The sequence below is a fragment of the Phalaenopsis equestris genome, unplaced genomic scaffold (genome assembly GCF_001263595.1).
Source record: "Phalaenopsis equestris unplaced genomic scaffold, ASM126359v1 Scaffold000240, whole genome shotgun sequence".
In the NCBI taxonomy this organism is placed as follows: domain Eukaryota; kingdom Viridiplantae; phylum Streptophyta; class Magnoliopsida; order Asparagales; family Orchidaceae; genus Phalaenopsis; species Phalaenopsis equestris.
In genome coordinates, this window is record NW_018164682.1 from 2,723,817 (window position 1) to 2,736,405 (window position 12,589).

The 12,589-nt window shown below is 35.8% G+C and overlaps 1 protein-coding gene across 2 annotated transcripts; it reads right to left on the reverse strand.

The window, feature by feature from the left end:
- Positions 1-1,060: 1,060 nt before the first annotated feature.
- On the reverse strand, positions 1,061-12,250 carry LOC110024013 (pectin acetylesterase 11-like). Of its 2 annotated transcripts, none has more exons than XM_020723727.1 (13): positions 12,119-12,250; positions 11,367-11,500; positions 11,157-11,239; positions 7,445-7,571; positions 6,923-7,002; positions 6,440-6,526; positions 6,235-6,359; positions 5,816-5,876; positions 5,593-5,646; positions 5,431-5,508; positions 4,371-4,476; positions 4,095-4,240; positions 1,061-1,382 (listed from the first exon to the last, which is right to left on the reverse strand). In XM_020723727.1, exons 2-13 carry the CDS (start codon positions 11,497-11,499, stop codon positions 1,269-1,271), a joined length of 1,194 nt encoding a protein of 397 aa, XP_020579386.1. In that variant the 5' UTR covers position 11,500; positions 12,119-12,250; the 3' UTR covers positions 1,061-1,268. The 2 variants fall into 2 exon arrangements, with proteins under 2 accessions (XP_020579386.1, XP_020579385.1); XM_020723726.1 differs by having other exon boundaries at positions 12,152-12,241.
- Between the last annotated feature and the right edge of the window lie 339 nt (positions 12,251-12,589).

Sequence of the window (12,589 nt, forward strand, 5' to 3'; positions counted from 1 at the left end):
CAAAAACATAGAAATGTTGTAGGGTGAGCAATAGGCTACTAACAAAACCTATTGAATTCCATGCATTAATTAAAAAAAAATGCACGTTTATTGATTATCATATTATAATCAACACTTGTCTTGCATAACTATACATAAATGATATAACTATTTTGATATATTTTACTTGTAGATGACATCAAATTTAGTATGACCTAATAAAATTTGTATCTACGCCATATCAAATAGCAGGGTTTCTATATGACGAGTAATCTTTATCAATATTTTACTTGTATATTCATTGAAGAAAGATATATTAGCTAATTATATAATATTTTGCTGTGTTTTTTTATATCGTTCTAATATTTACATCAATATTGAGATGTACATATATTGAAGTCATGTCCATTCAACGGTTAACTAATATCAGTATCAAGTCAATGTTAAGCCTCTCTACCATGTCATTGGATTTATAATTAAGCCCATGTTTAAAGGAAAACTCGCTGCCTCATCCTCCTGCGTAGGACTATACAATACATGTACTTGGCCAGCTTTAAGCAAAATACTACATATCCGACATTTATAAAATTAACACGAATCATATAACACAATGTAAGCAAAGCAATTCATATGAATTAATATGTATAGTAAACAAAATTTATAAAATCGATCAATATGCTTGTACGATTATTATTATTATTACTACCACAATTTAAATATGATTTTTTTTTCTCAATTTTAGATGATAGCAAAAACAAACAAGAAAAATCATAAAATATTATAAACTCTTATCCAATAGTATTCTTCTTACACCCACTATACCAGGGAAGCTAGACTTACTCAAATAGCAAATTGATCGATGATCGACGGTTGAGCTTGTCAAACGTATAAAGTCCTTTGGATTTAGGACTACCACATCAATTATTTATTTATTTATTTATTTACTGAAGATTGGGATGCTTAATAAATTGGATTAATTAAAGAACTGGAACTCCCATCTACACAATGGGCTGTCAAAATCCCTAGAAAAAGTTTGCATTTAGCTATGAATATATATTGAGATAAATAAAGCAAAAAATAATTAATGTTAACAAATTCACTTCTTAAATAGGCTTTTATTAATGTCAATAAATCGTGACAATGTTAACTACTTAATTATAACACTGCATCTAATAGCAAGCGTAGAAAGCTGCTCAATGTTCTTTCATACCATTGACATTTCTGCTTATTTCCTCAGGCTAAATAATTTATTAATTTCAATCAGCTCCGCGGCTTAAAATTCAATAATTCTAGGAATCATCGGCGACATCATGGCATGAGGGGTTACAAGGATAAGAACAGCTGTCGATCAGCTTAGTGGCCGCCCGGTCATAGAACCAATCTCCCACTGCTTTTCCTATTTGCTGCGCCAAGCAAAAACATAGATTAAAATATAGAACTCATTTTTTTCATTGAAGTTAGGAATCATGCTTAAGAAAATGATGAATTTTATTAAATATATCATTTAATTAGATAAGATTAGACGTTAAGTAACTTTAAATTTCATAATTTTTTTCAAAGCTGTCTCACACGGTGATTTCATTTTTCATGCTCAAATAAGTGAATAAAATCATCATTAAAAAAATAGAGATTTGCGTACATGACATCTAATTTCTTTGTATTTACACATTTAACACCTAAACTATAACTTTTACACGTATATTTTACTTTTAAAAGTTAAAATAGTGATATTTTTTATATGATATGAAAGATTTGGGTGTCTTAAATGCTACATATGTAAATGCCCCTTTATAAAAAAAAAAAAGCTTATTTATTTGCAAGCAATCAAATGAGACATAGCATAACAAATTTGCATATAATTAATGTTCATTCATTTTAGAATGATTGAGAAATAAAATTCTCCAACCATTTGATGATGGATCTTTACATTTAGGAGCCATTAGATTTGTTAAAAAACAAATGCAGTGTAATTGAAACAAAATGTATTTGCTATGCTTTACATTGTATGGTTCGATGCAATAAAACTACATGTAATTATGTTATTGTATTTGATTTGAAGTAAAATGAAATTAATGTAAAGCCCAAATGACGGGGTAGTGAAAGACGGACAATGACAACAGTGAAGGCCTTACTAGTGTCAGGTGATGGAATTGTTGGCCACGTGTGGAAACAATGACCAGCAAGCTGGCCAACGGTGGCAGCGGTGGCTTGCTGCCGTGAAAGCTAGGCATCTAGGGACAGACATGGACGACCACAAGCGACGAAGACGAGTTATTGCAAGCAGTGGTGGGGGTGGGAGCCAACAATGCCACATCATGCAATGTATTTGGTGCTCGACCAAATTTGGCAACTTTGGAATACACCATAAATTGAACTAGAGAGTGAGTTTGAAAAACACTAGCATTTCACTCAGCATCAGATTTCCATTAAATCAAACATCAATTTTTTTTAAAATCACTGCATTCCAATGCAATGCACCCCTAATTTATCCAACCAAATAGCTCCTTAATAATCATACTTTCTATTACAAGCAAGCTTCCAATTATAAATGATATAGCATGGTGGGACCTAGTGGGCCCCACATGCATGAGAAGCACAACTCACGGAAAGATCAGGAAATATGAGACTCACTAAACCCTAAAAAAAAAAAAAATTTAGAATGTTGGGCTTGAATGAAACATCATGTCAGTCCCAATGATTTATGTCTATCTCAATAATCCATGTTGTCTAATTAAAAGAAAGACTGTCAACTTCTGGATAACTTTACCTTTGTAAGTGAGACTTTAATTATACAGAAAAGTAAGAAACAAATAGTACTTAAAATTTCTTTTATCGGGCTTAGGCTATCCCAAAAATATATAATCTTCAACTATAACAAGTCAACAAAAGAGCATATGATATAGCCTATAATTCAACTCAGCATAACAAAGCACATTAACGTAAATAGATTCTTCATTAAGAGGAAATAGGATTAGAAAGTTGTGAAACCATCAAAAATTAGGTAAAAAAAATCAATTCTTACCAAAATAGTATGATAAGCAGGAGTTTTAATCCTCAATCTTATGATAATTGTCTATCGCAGCAATTTGTGTGTCCCATCAAAATTATCCACAAGATGATTAACTAAATTAACCACAAGATGATTATCCAACTCAACAACCTGTCTACACTTGTGCTTCCTTTTTTATTATTGTTAATTATGTCCAAATTTGATTCTTAATTAAGACTGACAATTGATTGTTTAGCACCGATAAATACATAACTTTTTCTAAAGTTTGAAATAAGAAATAAGATTGAAGATTTATATCATCTTCTATCTTATTCTTCAATATTTTTAAAGGATTCATGACCCAATGGATTCATGACCCAATGGTTTGCAGGAAAAATATGTTTCTTCAAAACTAACAGGTTCGAGTCACATATATTGTAAATTATCGGCTATCATTCTTATAATAAAAATTTACCTTATACCTACTGAAAAAAAAAAAAAAAAACTGGCCTGGAATCCCATAAACCAATTCCCAGTACAAATTTTTTACACTGCATCAACACATAACTAATGAAAAAAAATAATAATAATAAATGTATAAATCCAAATGCATTTTGTATTCATTTCACATTTAATTATTTGCTATCCAGGTGTTCAAATTAGGCAGAGTAAAACAATGCTTTTCTCGTTAAAACTACGACATGGTTCATAGTTCATTCGACTGTAATACATTCCCATTTATTTTCTCAAGCAAAAATTACTTTCAACCGGCAACGGTCATCTCAATTATTCGGTTCTACAACTTTTTGCAAAGCAATCCTCGGAATGAAACATATGAATAAATCAGGATCATAATTAGTATAAAAAAAATAAATGAAAATTTACACATATACCACACACTTCTTATATATTTACATACCTAACTCCTAAAGTTCAATATTTACATTTAATATGCATGAAGAGATGTCCCTTTTAAAATTATAATGATGATAGCATTCTTGATGTGATTTTGAGTGGTGTACACATAAATATGAGTAGTTAGACATGTAAACGCCATAAAACAAAAAAATGCAAGGTTGAACAAATATATGTAAATTTGACGAAAAGCTCGGTTCGAGAAGCTTACAGTATTATCTACCACAGTAGAGCCACTATTTAACCAGACAGCTTGCCTTCCTGACTGGCAATGAGCGTGACAAGAATCTATAAACAATCCTGCTGATGAAGAGTTTCGAAGCCCGGAAACAGCGTTAAGGAATTCCGCCCTAAAACCTGCCCCAATATTTCATTTTTTAGCTTGAGGTTTTCCCATGAAAAAAATAAAATACATGTATCTTGCAAAACATAACTGTCTCGCACTATCTAGCTTTTGCAGTACAATTTCGTTTTTCATTTAAAATACCTTGAATGGTCTGAGATTGTGCCGACGAACACGCCTTAATATCAAGCTTGCATTTTTTCCAAGCACCGCTTGAATCAGAAGATGATGGTGCTAAAATATTTTTTATCTGAAATCCAGCGAAAGGCGGTTAATAGTCATATGATGATTACGTTTCCTAATCTATTGTTTCTTTAGATGAATATAAACATCATTCATGCCACATAGATAAAATTTAGGAAGATTCACATACATACCACTGAATTCCTATGTATTTACATATCTAGCATCTAAACTTCAGTTTTTACATACATGTCACATTACCTGTGCTAGAAAAAAATGTATTTAACTTTTTTAAAATTTAAGATAATGGTATTTTTTTATGTGATATGAAAGATTTGATTGGTATAAAGGTAAAAAGCACAAAAATTGTCGGCACGAATTACAAAGCGATCAAATGACTAAAAATGATGGCTCAACAATCAAAGCATTGAAGTTCAAGAAGCTTAATCCGAACAAGTCATACAAAGACCAACACCCCGATCGAGTCAATCGACCTTCAGTAGTGATGGATCCAGCGGGCGGACTTCCTTAGTGCTCCAACTGCCGAGACTTCCTGAAAGGCCGACAGATCGTGACTAGCCGACAAATCTACCTCAGCAGAAGCGACCATCACGAAGCACAACAATCCGCCAATCGCCGTCGTATCACATTCCAATTATATGTAAATCTGATATTAATTAGCACATTAATTGTATTAAGAACGGTTTCCATAACCGTCCCCTTTTCCATAACTATGTAAGAAACTATAAATAGGGAGTCTAACGGTGAATAAAGGGACTTCTTTCTTCCACTCCTCTCCATAAAATTCTATTGCACTGCTCTCTCTCTCTCTCTCTCTCTCTCTCTCTCCATCCATCACTCAGCTCTAACTCGAGGTGTGTGTTTGCAAAAGGCAATTTGGAATTCAACATAGAGTTCAGGTGTTAGATATGTAAATGCAAAAAAATTTAATGATAATCACAATCTAAATGCAAAATATTGCTTGAGCTAAAAGGGAAATCGCTGTGATGAAATCAATCACCTGCCATGCATCATAAGCTGCATTGAGTACAAAGAGTGGTGTGCGCAATGTTGGTACAACATTTTGTGGAAAGAAGCACTGCAAAAATGTAAATTGCATTGAGAATTAGACTTGAAAAACATTCTAATTCTATAAATTTTGAAAGAAGTTGTTACTACGTACCAGGCCTGGTGGCAATCTAGCAGTGCAAGATGCTGGCAAGTTTTTTGCAGATCCCTGAAAAAAAAAAACTTCAAGTAAGTATGCTAAGAATCATATTATTTGTCATTGAGAATTCAACATATTTCAAATAAGACATGTAGAAATTTAAAATTTTTGTGTAAAACTAGAATAAATTTGAGAACTGGTAGAGAAATCACAACAAATTGAGGAGTTAGAGAAATACATGTGTAACCATGACATCTTCGAAAAATGATTTAATTCTCTCTACACCAGAAATATCCTTCCTGACATAAATAATGATAAGTTCATCAGTTGCAGCGCAGTTCTACCCATTACAAATAAAGGAAATTTACATACAGACCACACAATTCTTATGTTTGTACATATCTAACACCTAAACTCCCACATTTATCCATACCACCCAAATCTTTAACATCACATCAAAAATGCCACTATCAATATTGACATCAAGGTGACATAAGTGTAAAAATCAAAGTTTGGGTGTTAAATATGTAAATATATAAGAACTTTACGGAAACAAAGTAAATTTTCAATATTAAATTCTCATACTTTTAAACTACAGTTCAAATTAGCAACATTACTTGGATAATATAAATATTATAGAATGGAACGAGAACTCACGCATTAATGAAGAATCCAGCATCGGAGAAACATTTTACTTTTGTCGTCGAAGGAAGAAGATCGCGAAATTTGTCACAATGTAATATGGATGCCAACCCACCAGCAGAACAACCAGAAAGAAGAGCCTGTAGCCATTTTGTTTAAGAGAGATTAAATCAAGCAACATTTAATGAATTTAAAAGCTTTTTTTCATAGAAATCTATACATTTTGTGCCTTGTTCATCCCTTTTACTAGTAGTTCGTCCACAATGGCGAACCAAATTCTAGATCCTCTATAGAAAACACGCTTCGCCTGCACAGTTTGCAATATCAAATTTCATATTTACTGAATAAATTTAATGAGAAAACTGTAGTTGAAGTTACAGTGCTTTTGCTCTTGAGCATGAGGGAATAGATAGAGGAAAAAAATAAAAAAGGAGGTCATTTACATTCATACAACACAATTCTTATGTATTTACATATCTAGCACCTAAACTTTGTTGGCTTACAATTATACTGCCCAAATCTTTCGTATCACATAAAAAATATCATCATTTTAAATTTTAAAAAGTGAAATACATATTTTCATGCATAGATAAAGCATGTAGAAATTGAAGTTTAGGTGTTAGATATTGTAAATACATAGATTTTGGTGGTATTTATGTAAATTTCTATTAAAAAAAAAAGGGATAATATGGGAATGGCATACAGGATCTACAGCCTCTACATCCCCTGTAAAAGATGAACCGTCGCAGTATCGAACCTTGACCTTATTCCAATTGTAAAAACCTGCAAAAATCCACAGTTCAGATTGTAAAAGAAAGAAAACGATGCAAGAGAGAATAAGAAGAAAACCTGAAGTTACATAAAATAACGACTGAAGAGAAAATCCACAGTTCATTATTCTTTTTTCTTTAAAATTATATGGAGATACGAATTAAGTGTAAGTTTAATCAAGATGAAATCCCAAATGAGACTATTTTTTTAACCATGGTTAAATCTGCATATAAATTGTGAAGTTACGTAAGAACTCAATGCAAGATCCCATTTCTTTTGAGTTATGAACAGAACACCAGAAAAAACCTGGCATAATTGAACCTAACCTAAAGCTCATTATCTGAGGTTAATTTTTTTGAACAAATTAAAATTTAAGTACTTCATTACAAAATTACTAAAAAAATAATGAAAAAAATCAGGTTAGGTATCATGAAGAAAGAATTAATCTCCACACCTGGATTAGACTTTTGGCTGCTCCCCAAAATACCAGAAAATGACATCGGCACTGAATTCGTAGAAGAACCTCTAGAATTGCTCTTGCGTTCTACACAATCCTCTTCATTGCTGCACCATCCTCCACCCTGAAAAAAAGAAGACCAATCTAAGCACATAATGCTGCATTAATTCATTGTTGCGCCCACATCATGATCATGATTTAGTTATAATTTTGCTTCATCAGGTCCAAAAAGCAAATTTGGAGCTCTCGTAACAATGTTAGTAAATCTTGTAAATCTGGGTTTATTAAATCATGCTTGGAGCTCAGAATTAAGAAAAAATTGAGAAGAATCGAGAAGAAACTGAATTTACTAAATAAATGATTTAAGTTTGCCTTTTTTTCTGGTGGCAGATTTAAGTTAAATTCCACTTGAATCCGTTACCATATAGCGCCAAAAAATTCTGGTTCGATTACTTTTCATTTCAAATCCCAATTGTACAATGAAAACATGCTAGCACGAATCGCAAAAATGTCTCATAGATGACGAAGGAGCTGATGTGGTCCCACGGGATCTGCCAAAGGCAATGCAAAACCGCACACCCAGCCGGTCGGTCCCACAAAGCAGGAAGGCGGTTTGTCTTAAATAGAAGAGGGATGGATCGCACTTGAGGAACCCACCTAACCAGGTCCCCTCAGACGAGCCCACCAACTCAGATGAATCGAGAAAGTGAAGTGGATACCCCGGTTACAAGACGGTTGATGTGGACCCTGTCAAGTAGCTGCCTGGCCAAACAGAGGAAAAAGGAGGAAGAATGGAAAGAATGGAAACTATTTTCTTACCAACACCATATTTGCCCGAAGACTTCAACAGCCTAGCGGATGGGCCTCCCTCACCAGAGGCATCTTCGCCCTGAGTTTTTTTCCCTCCGGGCATCATTGCTACCACCGTGATCCTTTCTTTTTCCCTCTCATCTGATTCCTCCCACAGAACCTCAGTCATATCCTCAGAGATCTCGGGCCACAAGACCCTATCCACGACATCCCTTTCGGTAAATTCGAACAAGAAGAAATTGTCCCCCTCGAACATATCTGTAAAAACAAGGATTTGCTCATATAGTATCTTCGGCCTCAATACTGCCTTGGTAACAGGCCGGTGAAAAATTCCCAAATTTGACGATGAAAAGCAATTACAAAGTTGGACCGCTAATTCTTTATCTTTTTCTCGACTCCTAATACCCAGAGTCTGGGACCGAACAAGAACATGGCATAGCCGTCCCGATTGACCTTGAAGCCAAAGAAATACGTGAAAAGCTCTAACGATCACAGAACCTCCACCCGTTGAAGGTATAGGACAAAGATCATTATGATCGCGGTGGAGTTGGGTGTAACCTAAGCCGGAATGATATTGTAACTATTAAGAACATATCTCATCTCACTACAAAACGGCAGCCTCAACCCATACCTGAATTGATCCACGTACACAACCAAGCTGCCTCCGTAATCGCCTGATGATGACTCCCCCTTAACAGTCGTCCAAATCAACACGTTTGGCCCAAAGGAGCACGATCTAAATAACATCGCCGTCTGCCTTCAGAGATGACTGACAACACTCTGGGCGAGTTTACACCAAAGAGTTTGGAAAAGAACTTGGGAGCCATAACGAGAATAAGGTGGGAGAGTAAAAAAGTAATGCAAATTGGAAAAGGGAGAGAAAAGAGTCAAGTGTTCGTCTCACAAGTCTTATAGCCTATAGCGGTAGTCAAAACGTCATAGGGACAATACAGTACTTTTGTCTCAACAAAGCGCAGGAAAAGTGTTAAATCAAATACACATAACGATAAACTCAAAGGGAAACAAGACATATAAATAACATATATGTATAAATGCACAAAAATAAAATACACTTAAGTCTGTGCCGCCCAGTTATAATTATTCACTTGGAAAGAAAAAATTTGACAAAACTGTCAGTCGTTATCGCAGCGGGGACACACCCAAATTTGGAGAACCGCTTGAAGATTAAACATTAATTCGCCCCTATCCTAACCTTATCTACCCTATTCATTTCGAAACACAGTCGGGACACTGAAACTTCCTCCTGGACAGCACCTAATCCGGCCTTCAGCGACGCCAACTCCTCCTGAAGGGCGGCCTCACGAGCCCGGACAGCTGCTAACTCCTACAACCGCCCTATCCGCACGTCACTGAGAAGATTGCACTCTTGAAAAGACGAAGCCAGAGCCGGCTCAGATGGCCCCATAACATCTGTCGCTCCCGTCGAATTCACTGACTCGCCGAGGAACGTCCCCTCAATGCACAGAGGATATTTGGTGGATCCAAATCCCACAACGATGCCAATCCTAGAAGCCCTCAACTCGCCAGGAGGAGAAGTCCTGGTGCATTCGCAAGAAAATGGATCCATCATCCAGTCCAAATTGGAGGTGGTGAAGGAGCACATTCCTACACCGATCTCTTTTCCCACCGACGAAGGTTGAAAGGCAGGCAGGAAGGCACTCATCACTGAGGGGTCTGGAACAACTCCTCGCTCATCTGTTGCATGAGCATCTGGAGGAAGGCCAAAAGCTGCGTCTTGACCTTGCCCCTCCCTCAACTCTAGAAGGGTTGGAGGAGGACTACTCCCCACCACACAATGCTTTTTCACTGGAAAGTTGGCCTCCGCCATAAAAGAACCTTCCATGGAACGAACGTTATTCAAGTCAGAAGATCTTCCCTCTACCACAGGATCAGGAACCCTCACCTTCGATACCGCACGCTTTCCAAGTCATTCGATCTTATAGCTAGATCTCTCCCTCTTCCTCATGGCCAGGGCTACCAAGGCATAAGCCTCCTCGCCGGCGGACTTTGAAGATTTTCCCCTTTCCATGATCAGCACCACAAGGGATATGAGAAGTGAATTTGAAAGAAAGCTCATAAGATAAATACCCATCACATTTACAATGACTTAGGCACATAAATCAAGAATCAATTAATTATTGCGCATCAAATAGTTATGAATGTTATTACTTATTTGGAAAATTAAGACTTCATTGTCGTTATTGCAGTTGTCGCTATCAATAAGTAAGAAAATCGGGAAACTTTATTATGTAGATCGAAAACATTGTAGCACAAATCGCACAGACATCTCACGGATGACAAAGGAGCTAACGTGGTCCCGCGGGATCTACCTAAGGCAATCCAATGACCTCACACCCAGTCGGTCGTTCCCATGAACTTGGAAGTTGGTCCATCTTAGGCAAACGAGGGGTGTATCGCTCCCCACCTAACTAGGTTTCCCCAGGCGAGCCCACCAACTCAGATGAATCGATAAAGCAAAGCGAATCCCAAGGTACCAAGACTATTGATGGGGATCCTAGCAAGTAGCCTCCCGACCTAGTAGCCACCAGATCTAGTATCACAATCTAACGAGTTTTCGCCCGCATCCATGGGCTCCATGGGTGACGCTCACATATAGACCAAAATACCCCTATCTAGGTATTCTAGGGATATAATATGTAAATGTAAAAAGACGTTCCTATAAATAGAATGTCCATTTCATGAATAAGGGTTAGGCAAATTTGTTATTTTGTATTGTGGTATCTCTCCTTTTCTTTCATCCCTTGTTGCTCTATTCCTTAGGCAAGTCTCTCAGACAGATTTGGATTCAACACCAATCAAGGGAAATTTCAATTCATTTTTATTTAATGTTTCATTGATGATTTCACAAGTATGGTACCTCCATGTGAACGACCCAGTTATTCACGCCTGAACCAGAACCTGGGGAGAAATAATAAGCTGCAGGGCTTCCATCCAAACAAACTGCAAAATTTCTCAAAAAAAAAACTGCAAAAATCAGTATTTAGCCAGGAAAAAATAATAATAATTTGTTTATAAGGATATAAGTGCAACAGCTTAAAAAAAAAGATGAAAAAAAGAAAAATCAGACCTGCCCCTTTCTGAACAGCATTTGCAACAAAAGTTACATCCACAGCTTTAGCAATCACTGTGAAGGTCAGCAGAACCGTTGAAAGTGCAAAGATAAATGGATGCATCCATATGGTTGGATTATGACTTCCCATTCTGCAAGCAGCAGCAACGCATCAAACAAAAAAAAAAAAAAAAAACAACATTTTTAACTAAACTTAAAATGTTCTCTAATTAAACTGTCGAAGCCTGAGCATAAAAATGCAGAATATGATATAATGGACATCGGCCAAAATTTTACCAAAATAAAAACATTGAAAAGGGCAACCAATAAATTTTTACTTTGCTATAAGTAGCCGACTGATAGTGATAAAAAAAACTCAAAAAAAACCTACATCTTTTAACCATGTTCTGCAGATAAATATCCTAGCATGTCAAAAAAAAAACCTTTTTTTTTAATCAATCTAGCAACTGCACCGGTTGTTCAAGTGAATTTATATGTACATATGGAGTATCTTTCTTAGATCTGTGGAATGTAGGAACTTTATAAATCTCAAAGAATACTTATGAACTGGAAGCAAGTGGTTTCCTTCTCAAATCTCTAAAATCACAAAATAGATCAGAAATTTTTCCTACCATAAGAGCTTATTTCTCAAAATGCTTAAGTTGATGCCAGCTCAAATTAACTAGAAAACGGGTATCACAGCATGCAAAATATCAAAACCCAGTTAAGAAAAAAAAAAGGTTTCCAAAAAAAAATGCAGCGATGCTAACACAAGGAATGAAGCAAGCAGAAGGGTCCTTAACTCCCTACGTTGAGCAGTAAAAGTTAGAGGGAGAGGGAGAGGGAGAGGGAGAGGAGAGGGAATATTTTGGCTCTTCCTCCTTATATCGAGAAGCAGAGCTACTTTACTTGTTGCGTCTCTAATTTACAGCAACGCGTGATTTAGCTGAGCTCTGCCCCACACGTTCTCACAATCTTTGTCCTCTCTCCCTCTCACTCTCTCTCTCTCTCTTCAAGGTAAAGCTTTGATTCGAAATGAGAGGCAAATGTAAGTAAAAAACAATATCAAAAATAATATCAGTACCTATATATTTATAGCGAGATAATATAATTCAGATAAAATTTAGACAATATATAATCAGTACTCTCTCTCTCTCTCTCTCTCATATAATTCAATTTAAAATAGCTTTATAATATACGAAAATTTAGCATACATTCACTTAATTAAAAGGATGCAAGTA

Excerpts from the sequence above, each read along its gene's own strand:
- LOC110024013 (XM_020723727.1), bottom strand. The coding sequence starts at position 11,499 with ATGGGAAGTCATAATCCAACCATATGGATGCATCCATTTATCTTTGCA. Across the intron at positions 11,240-11,366 it reads TGCTGTTCAGAAAGGGGCAG|TTTGTTTGGATGGAAGCCCT; the intron begins GTCTGATTTTTC and ends GAAATTTTGCAG. Across the intron at positions 4,477-5,430 it reads CAGCTTATGATGCATGGCAG|ATAAAAAATATTTTAGCACC; the intron begins GTGATTGATTTC and ends GCTGGATTTCAG.